The 19,204-nt window shown below is 34.0% G+C and overlaps 1 protein-coding gene across 1 annotated transcript in view; it reads right to left on the reverse strand.

Moving 5' to 3' along the window:
- The window catches only part of LOC121415801 (uncharacterized S-adenosylmethionine-dependent methyltransferase Rv2258c-like), a 35,213-nt gene extending 23,336 nt beyond the window's left edge, over window positions 1-11,877 (reverse strand). Inside the window, exon 1 of the mRNA XM_041609133.1 lies at window positions 11,494-11,877. Within this exon, the coding sequence (XP_041465067.1) occupies window positions 11,494-11,705 (212 nt within the window). The 5' untranslated portion in view covers window positions 11,706-11,877. The remainder of the gene's footprint in view (window positions 1-11,493) is intronic.
- Between the last annotated feature and the right edge of the window lie 7,327 nt (window positions 11,878-19,204).

Genomic DNA, 19,204 nt, shown 5'->3' on the forward strand with positions numbered 1-19,204 from the left:
TTTCAAATACCTCAAAAATACCTGTTTTGCCATTGACATGTCTTTGTTAAATAATTACAAATGATAATGCAATGGAATAATGATTGACAGATTCATTAATCTAATATCATATTTGCTAGTAACTTTTGTTAAGACACTGACTTCTCATAAAAAAGATATGAAGGTTTTTCATGTTTGCAGAATGTGAACTCACGGAATACCGACAAAGAAGAAATATGATACTTCCAGAATAACTAAATTACAGGCATTTCAGCAATCACGAAGTAGTTAAGGTGTTGTTGTAGTCGTACTGAAGTCACAATTATCGTAACGACGGTAATGATGATATAATCGATAATGATAATCACTATCATTATCATAATAGTAGCAGCAGCAGCAGTAGTAGTAGTAGTAGTAGTAGTAGTATTGGAAACTATAATAGTAAAATTAGCATAATTAATCTTACTCTGGTCATTATCATCATTAGAGGTAGGCCTAGTGGTGGTAGTCATGATAATAACATCAGTAATGATGATAGTCATTTAAACTCTGCAGAATGTCGTTACAAAGCGTTGACAACGATTTCAGAATTTATCAGACTATCATCTTAAAAAGTTGAATGTAAGTTCGAGCCGAGATCCTTGGTAACCTTATTGTAATGATTATTCGCATCAAATGATCACCCGAAGTACTTGAAATTCCAGGAATGGAATAGTCAGAACACAGACATACATATAGATAAGATTCAGGAACCTGCCTATTAAAGCCAAGAAATGAAGAAATGATGATGAAACCCAGTCAACCACTATTTTTAATTTGTACCCCAGCGATGTATCTAAATGGGAAATCGTTATTTTTCTCCCTTTCTGTCAGAATACATATCAACATGATGCTGGTGAATTCCCTAAATGACGCCACGGCCTGGTTGTCTGGTTGGCTTGTCTTTGAATCAAGGGCAATTTCGTGTAACCTCGATACTACGCGGTATAACGGCGGAAATTAAGGGAAATACCTTAAAATGGAGACTTCATGCTTGCGCTAATATGTTGTGAAGTATGACGAGATTAGGAACATGGAATAATCCTCGGCATCAGAGGCACAGAACATCCTGATCAGAACATGATCGTGTATTTGAGAAAGATTTCGACGGACGACAAAAGAAGAGGGGCACAGCTTTGGATGAGTCTCACAGACATGCCCACGGGAAATACAAAGTGAAATAAGCATTCCTTTTCAGCGGATCTCGCCATGATAGCACATTAGCGGGCACATGGTTTAATGGTTTAGAGTCGAACATTACTTTATTATCTTCTTGGTGATTCAGGTTTAGTTTCATAGATATTCTGAAGAAATCCAAGGAGCACATTTATTCAGAAGTACGGCTAAGTGGGCGGTTATGTGAAAACAAGGGTTGGCGAAATAATTCTGTTTGGAATGAAAAATGGAAATTACACTTTTCATTCACTACACTTTGAATAAAAAAGAAGTCGCAAATCTGCGTGAAGGACAAGAAACAAAAGAAAGGTAGGAGCTTGAAATGTCGAGATATGAACGAATGAAAATTTGGGAAAGAGACCGAGTGGCATGTAACTCTATCTTTCTATAACATCGGGGGGGGGGGGGGGGGGAATAACAGAGGATACTTAAAAGACATATGAAATTCGAATTTGCAATGCAATATATAACCTCAGTTGGGTTGGTCCGGGGAGGTGGATAAGAAAATTCCTCTCCCATAGGCTGCTGTACAAAATTTGAGAAGGACACTGCGATACGCCTATCTCCCCCTCCCCAATGATGTTACAGATCCATGCCCCAACTGGCTCGCCGCCTATGACACTGAGTCTGCAAAAGAGCTACTCTGTAACCCGGATGCTGAACCTACCGGAAGAGAATCCCTCATTTAAGGTCATATCTAAATTAGATAAATCCGCTCGAGAACTTCGCAACGTAAAACTCTTCTGGACGACCATCCCATTCTTATTGTATCCATTATCCATCCACATTCTGGGATGAAAGAAGGTAGTCTATGTCTACAAATGTTTCACAAAATACCAGCATGTATGAAATAATGTTTTATCATGGAGCTCCGTTAAAAGGTACGTATGTAAATGATAAAAAAAATACGAACTGGGATTAGTTTATTTCCAATAATATGTAATTACTATCTGCCTGAATTCGTATTGTGACATGTATTTAATTCTTTCCAAATAAACAATACTATAAGCATACCAACAGAAAGGATGAAACATATACAGACACATATATACTTGTTTTAACTCGTGCTTTATTTGGAGAGGTACTACGGGAAGTGTATTGAAGTCTTTGGATGTATCCTTCTACCTTCATCTGATACAAATTCTTTGTATACTGACAACTCAACGAAGGATCAACCATTTTAATTATTATCTTGTGGATAATCATTTTATTCTGCGGTGTCCTTGATGTTTATAAATAGAGCGAGACGCTGACGCTAATATTTACGTGTACTATTGTACATATGGATATGGCATCGGATAAATAAAGAGTTATAAGAGGTGGCACAAACTCACCTAGGTAATTCTGCGCCATTGAAGCTCAAATAAAATTTGACGTCACAGATTAAGGGCTAATCAAAATCACCTTACAGTAATACATCCTATATGGATCCGTTAAATTTGCATTCAATGCTAAGTACATCGGTGCGTTTTTCATTTCATCAATATTTAGCATATTTTCATCAACTCAGATTTGATGTTTTATTTTTAACTTATAGCATTTCATTAGTGTTAATGTTTATACTATATTTAGCGTAGCTCTATTATATTAAAGATCAATGTCGACTTTTAGTCATGACGTGCAACCATAAGGTTCAGTGACCATTTTTCACTGACATGACTGATGCAAGTCTTATCTCATTTTCATCCTATTTTTGAAAACAATAAACATTCACTAGTTCACGGTATTTGACAATAATCCCTGAATAAAATCCATAGTTGACTATAAAGACAATTCTCTCCTGCTCCTTGATTTTGCATTCAGATATATGTGGATGGATTTAAAAATCAAGGTTGAATTAAACTTTTGTTTTTGCTCTTTGAATGATAATTCATAAATATGTACCTACCACATTTACAAGTTAAAGACAAAACTAGACTCAACTGTATAACGATCTTGTTTTACTATTTATGATTTCACCCGCCTTCTTTCTCGTAAAGCTTTTGTTTCATTAACAAGAGATCACATTCTAAAACAGGTCAAAATCTGTTGATTTTCTCCGATCCAGAGCAGAGCTCATTTGTCTGTAATATGGTTATAAACGTTTCTTTCAAAAGACCGAACCACCCAATGCGCCATTGCGCCTATTGTCATCACTCGACCGGCTACAGGAGCACCAAGATACGTTTGGTCTAAGAGAGGGGAGCAGGCTAGGTTATCTCCTGGAGGACCATTGGTCATCTGATCGCTTTCAAAAATATGATTCCCCAGCATCTTTTGGTGCGTAGATCGTCTTCCATTTTCTCAACGAGGCGGCTATGGCAACCTTACTGTAGAAGATACAGTTATGATAGGTACGAATGTTGAATGATTGGTGAGATCACGTTTGAAGTTTTAAAGAAATTGTATCCATGGCATTCAAAACTGAAATATGACGATTATACAGTAGGCTTTGGATTTGCAAACGAAAGTCTTTATTTTGTAGTTTGTATTTTTTCCCTTCAGGTGGTTTGAAACGATCAAACGGGTGATTTACTTTGACGATCATACTGTCTGCTTTTCACCAAAAAACGAACAACTTCACTCTTTACTTCATAATAATTTTTAGACTTAAATTTGCTGAGTACCGGGTAATATATCCCTGAAATATGTTACAGCATTCGGGTTTCCCAGTGGATTTTAGTATATAAACAAAATGAAAATTGATATGAACTTAAAAAAAGAAAATATGGCGTCGTACACGTCATGATTTTAGCATGATAATTATCTGAGAATTAAACGTAGTAAATAAACAAAGAAAGCAAAGTTTAGGTGACAGACAACGTTTGCATTATGAAAAAAAAAGCAGACGGCGATAATTTCATTGGCACCATTTCCTCATGCATATTTTCGTATTATATTCTATTCAATCTCAGAAGGGGCAATAAGGGGTTCAGTGTCAATGTTGATATACATATAACTCATGTATAAAACTATACTGTTAGACATCAAGTTTTCGTGATTTTGTGGCATTGCGAAGGTATACATAAATTCTTTATATCTTACTTTCATATATGCCCAAAGTCTAGAAACTGCTTACATATCTAAATGCCCCCTCCCGTAACAAAAAAAAATCATAATTCCATGGCTCATGTATGAATGCTTGTTGCAAGCAATTATCAAAGAGCATTTTTTTAAGGTAAAAAAACAGGGTTACAGGAGCAAAAATACGATAAATCATAAAAAATCGTGATTAAAGTAGAATTAAATGACCAATATTAGAGGTCGTTATGGCCCTTATTTTGCACATTGTGCTCCAACATGTCCAAAGAGACACTGAATCTTAACGACCGCCGTAACGGCAAGAAATATCATATATCTTTGTCAATTAAGGTTGCGAAGAAAGGAAATATGATAGTTATGTGAGGCATCATAATTATGTAAAGAATATATTTATTTATATGACCATGTTTGTAATAGCAACGAAAAGATTGAGTTTCTTACATGGATCAGAAACTATACAAGTTATACAACACATATATCATAATCAAAATGGACAAAGATATATTTAAATTGCTGAATAGGTCGATTCATCTTTCTTTTATGAAATGCAGCGTAACAAGTTATCGGCCTTTATACTTTGAAACTGAATATTCAATTGAATGACAACAATGCACTAATAGCCTTTCCCACAAAGCGCATGAAAATAACTAACACTCTAGGAGTTGTATACTCAAGTTTAAGAAATATAGATTTTGCACAATTATACACTCAAAATGAATTTATTCAAGAACCAACTGTTCTATGGCTTCGATGTAATAAAAGTAATATATATATATATATAGAGAGAGAGAGAGAGAGAAAGGGGAAAATCAAACAACCACCTATGAAGGGGAACCAACATAGCATGAAAACAATCAATTAAACAATCAGTAGGGTCCTAAAGATTACAACCTCTTTTAGATTGTTGGGTCTTTAAAAGATTTATTTTTCAGTGTCCACGAAGCCTTAAATGTTGATTAGGTAATGATAGCTTGAAAAGTGCTCAATCACAACTTGGGTTAAATGGAAATACTTCATCGAACATACCCTAAACGTCTTTTCATTTCTCTCTTTAGAAATATTAAACAAAATCATTTTCTCTCCAAGGGTCAAGGTCTTTACGTTTCCCGTGATGGATTAGCAGACGACTTAACATTTGTGGAGAGAATAATTGAATATTGTACAGTGCTATATTCATTCCAGTTTAGGTTCCATTTCTGAATTTTCAAAAGGTAGGATTTATCATTCGCCTAAATATTCAATACACAATAAGCATCTATCACGTAAAATGGAAAACTAAATGGTGCATATTAGCGTTCGACATTTTTACATCGTTCAGTACACAATTAGAACACAATTGTTACACAAAATGACAGAAGACCATATAAAGGAAAGAAAATGTTTGAATTTGTTATGTCTCTGACACGTGTTCAGCACAAGGGTGGGCGACTGGCAGACCAGTTTCGAAATCTGGCCCGCTTCGAATTCCATACATACGATGAATTTCATATACGCTTTCAACTTGTTTATCTCCGAAGTTTCTGACCCGTTTTCACTTTGAAACATAAATGAATCGACATGTTCTTCTCTCGAAATATGAGTGGTACAAGTCGCAAACAATTCCTGGTCTGCCTTTTTGATTTCTCCGCTCAACCTTCGAGTCCAATCCGTTGGTATAGCAAGCTTTCGATCCAAAACCCCTTCTACATTTTCGCTTAAATCTTCTACATATGTTTTGAGTCAAGATGAGTAAATGGAGAGGTGTTTACCGATGTAAACAAGCCCGAGACTTCCGAAGGTAATGGCTGAGCGACAGACAAAGACAGGGTAGTCAAAGTAAAAACAACAAGAATAAAGGAAATATACATTTCTTGACTAAAACAAGATTGGTCGCACGCCATCCAGGAATGACGAAATCAATCAGAAATTGGCTTTGCATAAGAAAAATAGATGTAATATATGTGAGTGAGATTATTGCATATATTTTGTGTTGGTTGTTTCACGATTCTGCATTATCTTCCCCGACAAGTGTCAGTCATTTATGTTCCATTATAAAAAATAATCATTATTTAATTAACTTATTGTTTTAATCATGGATCTTAAACTCACTTACGAAGCGACAAAGTACTTGTTGAATCCCGTGTTGAATGTACGATGACGCGAAGATGAAATACTTTTACTATTGAAGTTAAAGGGGGTATTCCAGGCTGAAAATAATGTGATTTCATCAAATAAAGTAAAATCAGAAAAACAAACACTGGAAATCCCATGAAAATAAGACGAGGTACAACATAGCCATAAAAGTTTAAATTAATCTTAAAGATTAATTTTGGGGGGACTGATACGATAGTTATTTTACTTGTTATACACATTATCAGATGAAGTCAGAAATTGAATGAATAATTAAATACGTTTAAAGTTAACGGTTTCTCTGCATGCCTTTTACGTATAATTATAAACGTCATAAATCAATACTATTATCATTTTAAATACCTTCATCGTTATCATCATCGTAATTATTATCATTACAATTATTGTTATTATCATTATCAATATTATTTACGATTATAGCCATTTTAATTATCATTATTGTTGTTATTATGATTATGATTACTGTGATTATTATTATTATTAATTATTATTATTATTAATTATGATTAGTAATAATATCATCATCATTATTTAAATGATTTTTACTTCAATAATTATTAGTATCACAGCTCTGACTATCTTTATTATAATTATTGTAATGAGGTGGAATATTACCATGTAATATTACTGTACCATCCTCCTCATTATAATATCATATTAGACAGCTTTAAAGACTGTAAATTACAAACATAAATCATTAAGCTAATATGTCAGGAAAAAAAATTACCCCAGCGCGAGAAAAGAAAGAAAATATTCATTTTGTCATTTAATATATGTAGCTGTGATACCACGCGCACAGTCTGACTGGAAAATAAAAATAGGCTGATCTTATAAATAGTTAAAAAAAACTAATCGATATAGACATATCGCACAATTAGATTCGAAATAAAGGTATTGATTGGTGCAACAATTGGTTGATTATTCATGGGAATGCATTGGAAACATCGAGTCCAAGGGTAACTTTGATTTTGATCTTCTTTTCATCCAAGCGAGATACTAAACCTAATATTACGACATGAAGACCCATGCAGAGTTTCCGTTTAGAAAAGGGAAAACCTGGGCTTCAATACAAGAGTTAAGCTCGCACAGCCTTGTGAATTAATAGTTAATCTATATCAGGAACAACCAGCAGATGCGAGGCCTGTTACTTTAAGTGTTATTATTTATTTTACACTCCTCATACAATTTAATTCGAATAATAAATCAATAAGATTTAGGGTTCATTTAGACGACCTCAAGATCAGCTTGAAGGCTTTCTCCCACATTTTATGATTTTTCTTTAACATTACTATCCATTCTATTCCAGAAAATAATTTCCGTAAACGAAGATGTTTATTCATAAATGTATATAACCATTTTAATCTTTTATAGATAGGTAAATGATATGTGATCGATAGGATATTATAAAATGATTACCAACATCTATTTTATATCTGTACAATTATCATGATACAGAACATGTCTGATTATTCAAATCTAAATTATTTTCCCGTTATTGCTTATGGTAATCGAGCTTCATGTCGTATAATCAAGGTTTATTATTACATCTTTTAAATATTTACATGTAATCAATATGAGTGAAATACATTCAAAACAAACAAAAGAAATTAAGGAAAAAATCCCGATAATTAACATGATTAAAATTTTTCTTTAATAAAATCGATTGTTTTTCCAGTGAATAATAATTGAGCAAGACCAACGCAAATGTTATGTTGCTTGCCTTCTTCACGCGGTGGCTACACACAGAAAACGAGCCAAAAAGAAAACTGCACAGCTCAGCCACAATAAGGAAATATTTGTATACACCAATCGTTTTGATGCTATCTCCTCTTTTTTTGTCGACATAGTTTTTTTCTATTATTTAGTGGGCGTTATAGTATTATTAGCAAGCGCAACGGGCATTAATACAGTACAATCCTCACAAACCATGTAAATCTAGCCCCCGATCCATTGTGCTATTAGAGAGTTCAACTCTCCTTATGAGATTGAGCAACTGTTTGGGGGTATGCAGGTGAAATATATTTATGCACGACCATACAAAGCATTGTTGTTTCCAGTTGACTGTGACAAATTAAATCGAGAGTTAGATTTCAGACGTTATTGGTGATATTGCGTTGAGCTGAATACTCGATTTTAACGGAGAACATATTATTCGGATAACTATATCCACTGAGTCAAGATGGTCACAATCCATATTATACTTGAGAGTATACCTTAGGTCAAAGAACATATTTTATGAAATTCACACAAAAATAGAGGCATTCCCGTTTGTAATGGCTCATATCATATGGAAGCAAAACCAGTCTTAATGTTTGAAGGAAATACCTTTGAATAAATATAAATAAACGCCCAAAATCCAAATCAAAGTATTGATATATGTGCACTGTAAAAAATGATGTGCTAATTTAGCATTTAAAATGCTTGTAGAGTGACTGTACTACGAGTGCTGATATTTCAGTTCAAATTTAAACTAGAAAATCAGCACTCGTAGTGCAGTCACTATACAAGCACTTTAAGTGCTAAATCGGCACATCATTTTTTACAGTATGCATGTATAATAACAAGAAATCGAGGCATGGTCATAATGTTGAAACGGTAAAGTTCTAATTATTCTTTTTTCCTTATGTAATTTTTACTCCTACAACTTCTTCCTGTCTTCTTCTTTTACTGCTCCTACTAATACACAGTAAAAATCACGTTCCATTTTTTGTACAGCTAAGCTGTACTATATGAACTTACCAGTAGTCGTTTAACAGTCTATTTATTGAAGATTTAATTTAAAAAATCCAACTTTCTTGTTTAAGATTCTAATATATACTGTAAGGCTCACATAGTGAACAGCATTGTTCACATTCTGAACAGAGTTTGTACTATATAATACTAGTTAGGAAGATGTTAACGTTAATGACAATTTTTTTTAAAGAGGAACGTTATGATTATAGCTATCATAATACAAATCATGATGAATATGATGTCATTGAGAGAAAAAAACTCTAAATTATTTTATTGTTATTTTACTTATATATTATTGTTTTTCTTTATCAAGACAGCAAAAATATCAGTAATAACAACTCAAAGTTAGGATTAATAAAACCATGGTTGACATTCGTGACAATTATGAGGGCAAGTATTTTAATGGAATGATGTTTAAGCTAAACAACATGATTCATCATTATTCCATATTCGATGCTAATAAAAGCCAAATGAATAAATATAAATGTTCAAATTATTTTGGATTTCTGAAAAGAAATTAAGCTGTATGAAAAACAAATGGACAATACTTTCATTTTTAAACATTTACTACCATACATGTTTACCTCATAATGTACACTGTAAAAAAAATGCTACCTCAATGTAAGTGCTAATTTAGCACTTACAGTGCTTGTATAGTGACTGCACTACGAGTGCTGACTTTCCAGTTTAACTGTTAACTAGAAACTCAGCACTCGTAGTGCAGTCACTATACAAGCACTGTAAGTGATAAATCAGCACTTCATTTTTTACAGTGGATATATACACAGACGCACACACACCCACACACACATACATATATTATGAAAAAATAAAGAATTGTTTATTATTCTATCATTATCATTTTTTTTTCTAGTTTATTTGTTTCTTCAATTTATTATCGTTATTGTTCATCGTTATTATAGTGTTTAAGTAGGGGACATTTGGGATATTAGGCAGTTTGTAAATAATGATAATAATGTTTTATTTAGCCAGGGTAGCCACTTCAGTTAGGAAACTGCTCTACCAGCGGCCCCTGCGTAACATGATATGATATTTTTAATCCTTCTCCAATCTATATGCTGAGCGCCTAGTAAGAAGGCAGAAGGTCCCATTTTTAAAAGACTTAATGTATACTTTAAAATGTAATATGTGCAGCGTGCATGCAGTCAATTCGTAGGCAAGTCATCTTTAAGAGATTTAAACAGGGAATAGAATCATAAAAGTTCATCACACCTTTTCCCCCCATAAACCCCCTTCGGACATAAATCATATAGCGAAATGTTGTATGCTCAAAACAATTTAGCGATGATAAAATGGTAAATAATGTTCGACTGCAACACGTCGTACGTGTTAATGATCACGAAATGGTAATTTGGACGCAATGAAACATTTTTCTCATGGTATTTATTGCTCGAAGGAATGTCTTTATTGTCTTCCTGTGAAAGTTTCATCAGAATATAGCCGATTCATTGAACATATTTCCCAAAGTTGAAGAAACCCGAAAGAAAGTATCTTTATTTACAGTATGGGAGTAGAAAGTGAAGTTGCCTTGCTACATTGATTACCGATGAAGTATATAGGCTTATGATCAAATCTAAATAGATGTTAACAATCAATAAACATTACATTAACTACTTGAATAACCCAATTTCGTTTTTATGCTTAACGTTGTAGCATATCATACAAAAATATTCTAATGATTTTTAAAGCATCAGTAAAACATAAATGTTTATTTCTTCAACTTATACAGTTTGCTTGATTTCTTTCATCGCTTTGTCCACTTAAAATCATAATCTATATAACATAGATTTAGTCTCCCTAAACAAATAATTAAAAAAAACATAATCAAACAAAACCACAAATATCATTAATTTAATTATCTTCTAATTATGAACTTAGACTCTAATTACAGATAGGTTAAATTTGTTTTACAGTAAAGTAAGAAATGTGTCTCCTTTCAGACTGTTGCTTGAAAATATTTGGCCCTAGCATCACACCTACACTCTAAATTACAGGGATTTAAAATCAGTTCACATGGACTGTAGTTAGGGACCAATCGAATTCCGGATTTAGTTTGAATCCTTAAGATTCATTTTTAAATCTCGAAAGATTTAAATTCCAATCATTTGAGATTTAAATTTAAGTCTTTAGGATTAAAACTAAATCCAGAAATCGCTTGGTCCTTAACTACAGTCCATCTGGACTTATTTTAAATCCCTGTAATTTATAGAGTGTATATAAGATTTTCTTCTTTTTTTTCAAATCATTTATGTTTTGCCTTTCAATTTAAAGGGATGCCTTGTTCTTATGCAGCATAAATATCATAAATATGATATTTGAAAAGTAAAAGAACTGTTTTTTGAAAACTAAACAAAATTAATGTCCCCATCATAAACAGGGTTGGGGAAAACTCACCGTTCTTTCATGCCTGCGCATTCGGCGATCTGTTTGCTGGTTTGTGGTTCTTTCTGGGTGGCGATGACGTTAAAGAGACCCGTTTCGCTCCCCAGACTAAGGGCGAGGGTGAGAGTCGCTGCGTTGATTGTCTTCATCATCCGATGGGCGAATTCTGGCGGTGTCTCCTCGCTCCCACCTTCAGCTTTCCGCATTCGAATCTCCGAATCCATGCTTGTTACCCGAGGTACGCGATTGTTATCAGGATTGAAATCGTTTTCTGGAGCTTGAATTCTGGATACGCAAATGTCCCTACAATGTAGAATCACCTTCAGTTGCTTCGAGCCAAAGGAGAAATTACTCTTCTTTCTCTGCTGGACTTAACTTTAAAACAAATCCTGGAGAGACAAAACCTATAAGCCCTAACGAGTCGAGAAAAGAAATCGGGCAAACTGAGAAACAAGCCAAAGTCGCGGCTCATAAAAGTTTTGAAATACAAACACTTTGTATATGAAATGTGGATACCCTCTCTGATACACTGATAAATGCTGTTTCACCTCCAACTCGCTTCACCTGCTCTTACTCGAATGATTGAGCTAGCTGGCAGACAAACTAAAATATATACATCCTACATCTCGGAAGAGATACATACTTTTATCTCGAGATTGTCTCTTCGCTTTCACTGCGCACGCTCAGATTTTCTGCTCCAACCTCTCCTTGTGAAACTGTTCTCTCGTCTGTGCTTCTCTGACGATCGGGCGCTCACGTACGCACAACGCACATCAGCCCAAACTAAATGATACTGCTTCAGCCACTGAAGCGTGGGGCATCATGGGCATCGATGTACACTCAGAAACATTTTACAAAATCTAAAAGTCACTTTCAGAGGGGCGATTTGAGAGAAGATGGAGCAGGGGTGGGGCTGAGGACGGAAGAGAAAAACAGCAAGCATATGATAAAAGACAAAGAATATATAAATATAAATGGATTTGAATAAAGAAACAGAGAATTTGAGGGGCATGGATGCATACACACTTAAAATGTTGGGCAACATAATGTCAACTGTGTTGGGTAATGTATGTTGGTAAAAAATATATGTGTTCTGGGCAATTATTATCCAATTGAGCAAATTTATTACCCAATTATTAGTTTACCCACTTTGAACAGAGTTTAACCAATAGTTGTGTGGACAGTATGTTGCCCAGGTTTGGTTAAAAGTTGGGCATTTTTGCCAAACTATTTTAAGAGTGTAGATCGGGAGAGAAAGGAATAGAGAGATAAACAGAGGAAGACAGAGAGTGATAGAAAAGGAAGAGACATAACGCGGTATGAGTGTGCGTGGTTGAGCGTGTGAGTGTGCGTGTGTAAAGGAGGGTGGGGAGAGAAAAAGGCAGTAATATGCAGGGAGAGCGAGATATGGAGAGAGACGGGAAATTGAGGCATAGCTAGACAAAGAGAAATTTGGAGGTAGAAATTTTAAATCATTGTAGGGCCTATGCTCTAGTCTAGAAACCTGCCTTGATCACGGGACAACCTTCTTTCTTTTTGCCGGAAAATATGATGTTATTGAGTTGAATTACGTATATGACATTTTGTCTTATTTCTCCATGCTTCCCGTCTCTTTTTTCCCCTTTTAAATGGGAAAGGAAGAAAAAGACATGAATAATGAACTATTATTAAGTTATTCAAAATAGCATTTTTCACACCGTAGGTACATACTAACATGAATAAGGTGATGATGTTAACAGCTGAGCTAATTTTATTTACCAGGTTCCCATTTATGATACTTATCTGATTCTACGAATAATTTCTACTCAACATATACTTTGCTCTCAATAAACATGATTTAATAACATTTACATCAAATCAAATACCAAGGACCAGGTATGTGATTTTAGATGAGGAAACAAAACATAATCTGACGAAATGTTCAACTATCACAGGACACCAGATGATACAATTAAAAAAAACGTGAGGAAATATTGGCAAACCTGTTAGGTAAGAAGCAGACCTAAACAAAAAAAAAATCAAAGTAAAATTTTACTTTTATATGCATATGGATGATGCCTCGATCTATCATCTTGACTGAATCTAATACTTTATCATTACAAATGAAATTACTTCATGATAATACAATGATCAAATTCTTTACTTTCAGACTCCAGACGGCCCCGATGAATGACAGACGGTGCATATAAGCATATGCATACTATATACACACGCCCCTCACATACACACACACACACTCATATATATATATATACATGTGATGGTGTATGTGTGTGAGGATGCGTGCGAGGGAGCGTGTGTGTGTGTGTGCAACAATATGAATAAGTTAACCCCTCCAAAATCACATTTATTTTTAGCGAAATATATAACCAACATAATATATCAGGAGTGTTTCTAAACTATGTGCAAATTTTGTGCAATATTACATTTTCTATGAAAATTAAAATTTAATATAAATCAATATTTTAAAAAAGAAATAGAAACAATGCATGAACTTGTAGTGGAAGATCAGATGCCCCACCCATCTAGACAATCCTAAACGTGAAATCGTCATTACATAGTACCATTCATTCCCCCTTTATTAATTAGATGTTCTTATTCAAACATGTAGTAGTTAGAAATATTTATACATTCTGCAGAGAAATGTATAATATTATGTTCTTCCATGAACTTAGATTTTACAATCTCAAACTTGAAGAAGAGGATATCTGACCTGAAATGAAAATGAAATTTTTGATTGGAACTTGAATTTTCAAAGATTAAGTCCATTCCATCAGATTTGAATGAATTAAATCTATGAGTGAAGTGGGGTAGTTCAGTATGTGGGTGTAAAGTCGCTGAGAATTATGGGAGAACTAATTTTCGTCCTGACCGTGTCTATAATGTTTAAATACGTGAAATCTTATATTTCTGTGTACTGTGATTGTTGTATATGGACTCATTGATAATTGCTTTAAAAAAAGCGAAAGATAGAAGCGAGCAAGCAAAATCTTTGACCTATCTAAAATGAAAGTCAAATTCGTGACAGACTTTTACATAATATGCAATAATTAGTATTACATTTCAAATCTTCATTTTTTTCATTTTCTCCTATTTTTTGTGTGTTTCGTCGTGGAGCTATTTAGGAAGATATTTCTCTCCATGTGTGTGTGTATATCCATGAATATATAGTATGAATAGATATATCTTTTTTGCAGGAGTTTCTGCATTTATTGTAAATTCAAAATAAATCTACAATACAAAAACATAATCGCAGTATGACATTAAAGTACATTGCAATGTGACAAATTCATAACAGTGTCATAACAAAACTTAGACATGAAAACAATTTAAGGATAAGACAAAGTAATGAAAAACAAATGCAGTGACAAACTATATAAGCAAAATAAATACTTGAGTAATAGCAGCCAATTTCATATGTGACAATTTTACACACATATGTGACTGTATATACACATATGAAATCTTCATGTGTGACTGTATACACACATATGTGACTGTATATGCATATATGATATCTTCATATATGACTGTATACATACATCAGAGTTCTGTGAGCGAGCCAAGCGAGTATGTAAGACCCCCTTTTCAAAATGAATTAAACTTATGGGTTAATGTATTAATAAAGTGATAATGATGACGATAACAGTACTGATAATTTTAACTTATATGCAGTAAATAATATCTTTTGTGTTTTCTACCTTGGGACTTGTACTGTGCATCCCATGGAAATACGTGATAATTACACTTTCCATTTTCATATATGTTATAATTACTTTTTGCATTAAAGCCAAACTGGAAATGATGTTTTCAAAATTTTCTTTCAAGATACAGTAATGCCCACTGATGAAATATATTATCATTATTGGTCGAGAAAGAAATTACAGTTTATCTCTGATCATAATTTTGTTAGAGAGTTTTGTCGTAGCAACCAAAGAAAGAGAATAGATTAATGGAAGGTAATTCTATCTAAAGGAACCCACGACTTTAATGTTTCTCTCTTCAGTTTTCTTTTTTTTTGGAAGACAGGGAATACATCTGACATGTCACGAATTCAAGCCATCATTCATGAGCTCCCACAAGGGAATTAAACTGAATACTCTTTCCTATCCCCCGTTGTCCTGCGCAGGTCGTTTCCCTTTCACTATGATGGAAAATCAAACTCTTTCCCTCCCCCACCTTCCCCGTCACCGAGCAGCCAACTCCTGATAGGCTTACTTGCAATGCACTTTTCAGCTGTACTTTTTGATCATGCTATACACCCATATCACATGCAAGTCTAGGCCGATGGAGTTACAATTTCTGCTCAGCCGATGCGTGAGCACAGAGGTAAGGTGACGGACTGTCTACCCCGGCAGTATCCCATTACGCCACTTCTTATTCTTGCTGTTGGGGAAAAAAAACTTTTAAGTAAAAAAAAATCTTCGATTTTAGACAAGAATTTATTAATATGATTACTCATCATTGAACCGTTTAGATTCTTGGAATTGTCACGTTCGTATTAAATTTCTAGTTTAAATTGTTATCAAAGTAAAGTAAAGTGTTCAATGAAATGATTATATGAACTTTAAATTGCAGTAATGGGAATAGTCAAATAATGGACTCAAACAGACTCCAAAGAAATTACGACCAATGTTTCAATTGAAGGAAAATAAACACAACATAAAGCACTAAGGAATGAATAAACTAAATTATTAATAAAAAGCAAGCCAGACAGACCTTTCCAGTGACACTATGAGCAGAAAATTTTAAGGAGGATTAAAATGGTGTATTCTTTTTCGAAAAGAAAAAAAGGGGTACTTTGACTTTTTGTGTTACTGCCTACGTATGACAATACACTCTCAGATTTTTTTCTTACAAACACAAAAGATTGTTAAGCCTATGGAAAAAAATCACTTTGCAGCTCTGTTGTAAACAACAATTGGTTGATATTTAAACAACATTTTAGGTTGGTTGATAACTTTTTGAGGGTGTTTGATTATTGATACATGGCTAGAAGGTGTAGGTGTATTTTTTCAATTCATCTTTCTTTTGGATCCTCTACAAAAGCTAAACTTAAGTTTCTTGTACTTAGGTTTAGCAGTACTAATCATGACTTTGCTTTCTAGCGAAATGAACTCATCAGTATTCAGGGTATTGGGATATTCGTTTTGGCTCTTCCTCGTAAAGTCAATAATATTTGAGACTAGATGACCAATATATGTGGTATTACTTGATGCTATACCCATGACAGGTCATTCCTAAATATTGGCCCCCTATATCCTTAGTCTCCATACGCCTATTAACCCAAGTGTCCCTCGGGGCATATCAACGTAAATCCGAACTTTCTGACCTACTTAACTTTTCCATTTTATGCAGAAAAAGAAAAAAAAGAGAAGGGGGAAAGAGGGAAAATCATCTTGGAATATTTTCTTACTCTCTGCGGCTGGTCCGAATTCTGATCACTTCATTACTGTCTAATTTCAATCGGTGTATTAATTGGGGAAAATATCGATGACCCTGAAAATAACTTTGGCGGAAGTTTTGATTTACTTCCGTGGCGCGACTGGTGTAAGCCTGCAATGAGTGATCTAGGGCAATGACTTTGACCGTTAATAACCTCCAGAAAAAAAAGAAGGAAACCTATATGAATTAGATTGCATGAAATTAAAAATATGCTTTTACAAAATATATTTTCGACTATCCTACAGAACAAGTTCATGTTTAGCTAGCGTTGTACCTACGTGTATTTGCAAATTGTTTTAATCGCTTCTACTATATATTTCCGCATCATCGTGACACATTAATCTGTCCCTTTTCTAGCTCCCACATGCCAATCAAATCTTTATTTTCAAATTATGCATCCTCTCTTTCCCTTTGTCTCCCTTCTCTTTGTCCCAATCTCTGCAAATTTCTTGCTCTCCCTTTTCCACTTTCTCTTCAGTCATACACACCCCACAGACACCCTTAAAGAAAGAAAAAGTTAAATATTGTTGGTGTGTGTGTGTGTGGGGGGGGGGTACAATCTTGCAAACTATACAGCTTTTTGCACTTTCAAGGGTGCAGTTAGCTACAGTTTGCATACTTTTGTGTTTCAAATTTGCACTTTATCAACCCCTAAGAATCCATCGACCCTAAAAGGTGCAACAATTTACCGTTTAGGTCATAAACGGGTACACAAACCTGTATTATCGCACTTGTTTTAACTTGAACCTCTTTTCTTAGTTTGTAACTTCCCTCCTCCAGCTTTAAGTCTTTGATAGTTTTTTTGTTTTCTTTTATATGTGTATATAAATAAACAAAATATTACATTTATAAAGATATCATGATAGACCCCATTAAAGATATGTTTACAATAATTCATTCCAAGGATCCAAATACAGGCATTTCTTTTAACGAAATAAACTTTAAATTGTTGATTGTATTTGCCCTAGGATTTTTATTCTAATTATGCAAACTTAATACATGTAAAATGCAAAGGAACTCTAATGGGATGATACTTTAATATCGTTATCCTCAACATTTGTTATTATTTTTGGTCCGTCGGAAGTGAAATCATATTTTGATTCTTAAAGCAAAAACCTTTCTTAAAAAGGATACTATTTGAATTACCTTCGATTAAAAAAAATCAACTTCATTGGACAAGCATTTGGATTTAAAGTTTCGCGGAGCAAATACAGTATATTTATGAAAACGGATGCTTTCAAACATGTTTTGAAACTGGGAATAACAGGGCTTGACACTGCTAGATAAATAACTTCAGTGTAATGATGCTAGTATTTGATATACCTAATTAGAAAACATAAACCGAAATAGACAAATACAAGGGAGCTTTGATGAATGATACGGCAAAGTTTCGGTTGCTGAAGCAAATGGAGCTCACTAGATTGTTTGGACAGACATGAAGAAACAAACATCTAAAAGTTTTCATTTTATTACAAAGATTGATCCACTGGTCATTTATAAGCGTCTGACTATGGATATCAAACCAAGTGCTCATACGAACGACAATATTTAGTTCATCATTATCTTTAACTTCATTTGTATTTATTTTAGGAAATGATGAAATCCATTGCCAGGTTTAAAATTATGTGGAATCCCATCTGCACGACTCTTGAATTATATACATCATGTCACATGCCTGATTAGTATAGTTGATATATTTCCTGTGTGGGTTGGTTTCGACATACCTAAGATTTTCCCCCTTAACAACTCCTTAATCTATAGACTGATTCTAACCATTACAAAAAAAAAGGGACGAGCACACCTATATTCTGCCATTATCCCGAGAAAAGATGTATATTGTATAGTGATCATAAAGACATCGAAATGCATCGTAAATAGAAACCAAACCTATTTAGTTTTCATGGAGGGTAGATAACATTTTAATTGGAAGCGTTACACAAGAAGTTACCAAAATATGAAGGAAACCGAAAAAATACTGATTTAACTGTAGTAATGCGCTGTTGGGAGAATTCAACATGGAAGAGTGGGGAGGGGGGTTAAATAATAATAAAAAACAGTTTATAATACCTAAACAGGAAAATAAAAAGGTGACGACACGTTTGCTTTAAACCACCCTTTCTGCATGTGTATTATGATATTGCCGACCATTGACTTTGGCGCATGCACAGAGTTAGATAAAAACAGGGGGGGGGGGGGGGGTTAGAACAAAGAAGGATAAAACTAAATAGTGATTGAGGTGAAACAGATAAATAAGTAATACATATATCACTAAGAGGTC

Source organism: Lytechinus variegatus, chromosome 5 (genome assembly GCF_018143015.1).
Source record: "Lytechinus variegatus isolate NC3 chromosome 5, Lvar_3.0, whole genome shotgun sequence".
Taxonomy (NCBI): Eukaryota; Metazoa; Echinodermata; class Echinoidea; order Temnopleuroida; family Toxopneustidae; genus Lytechinus; species Lytechinus variegatus.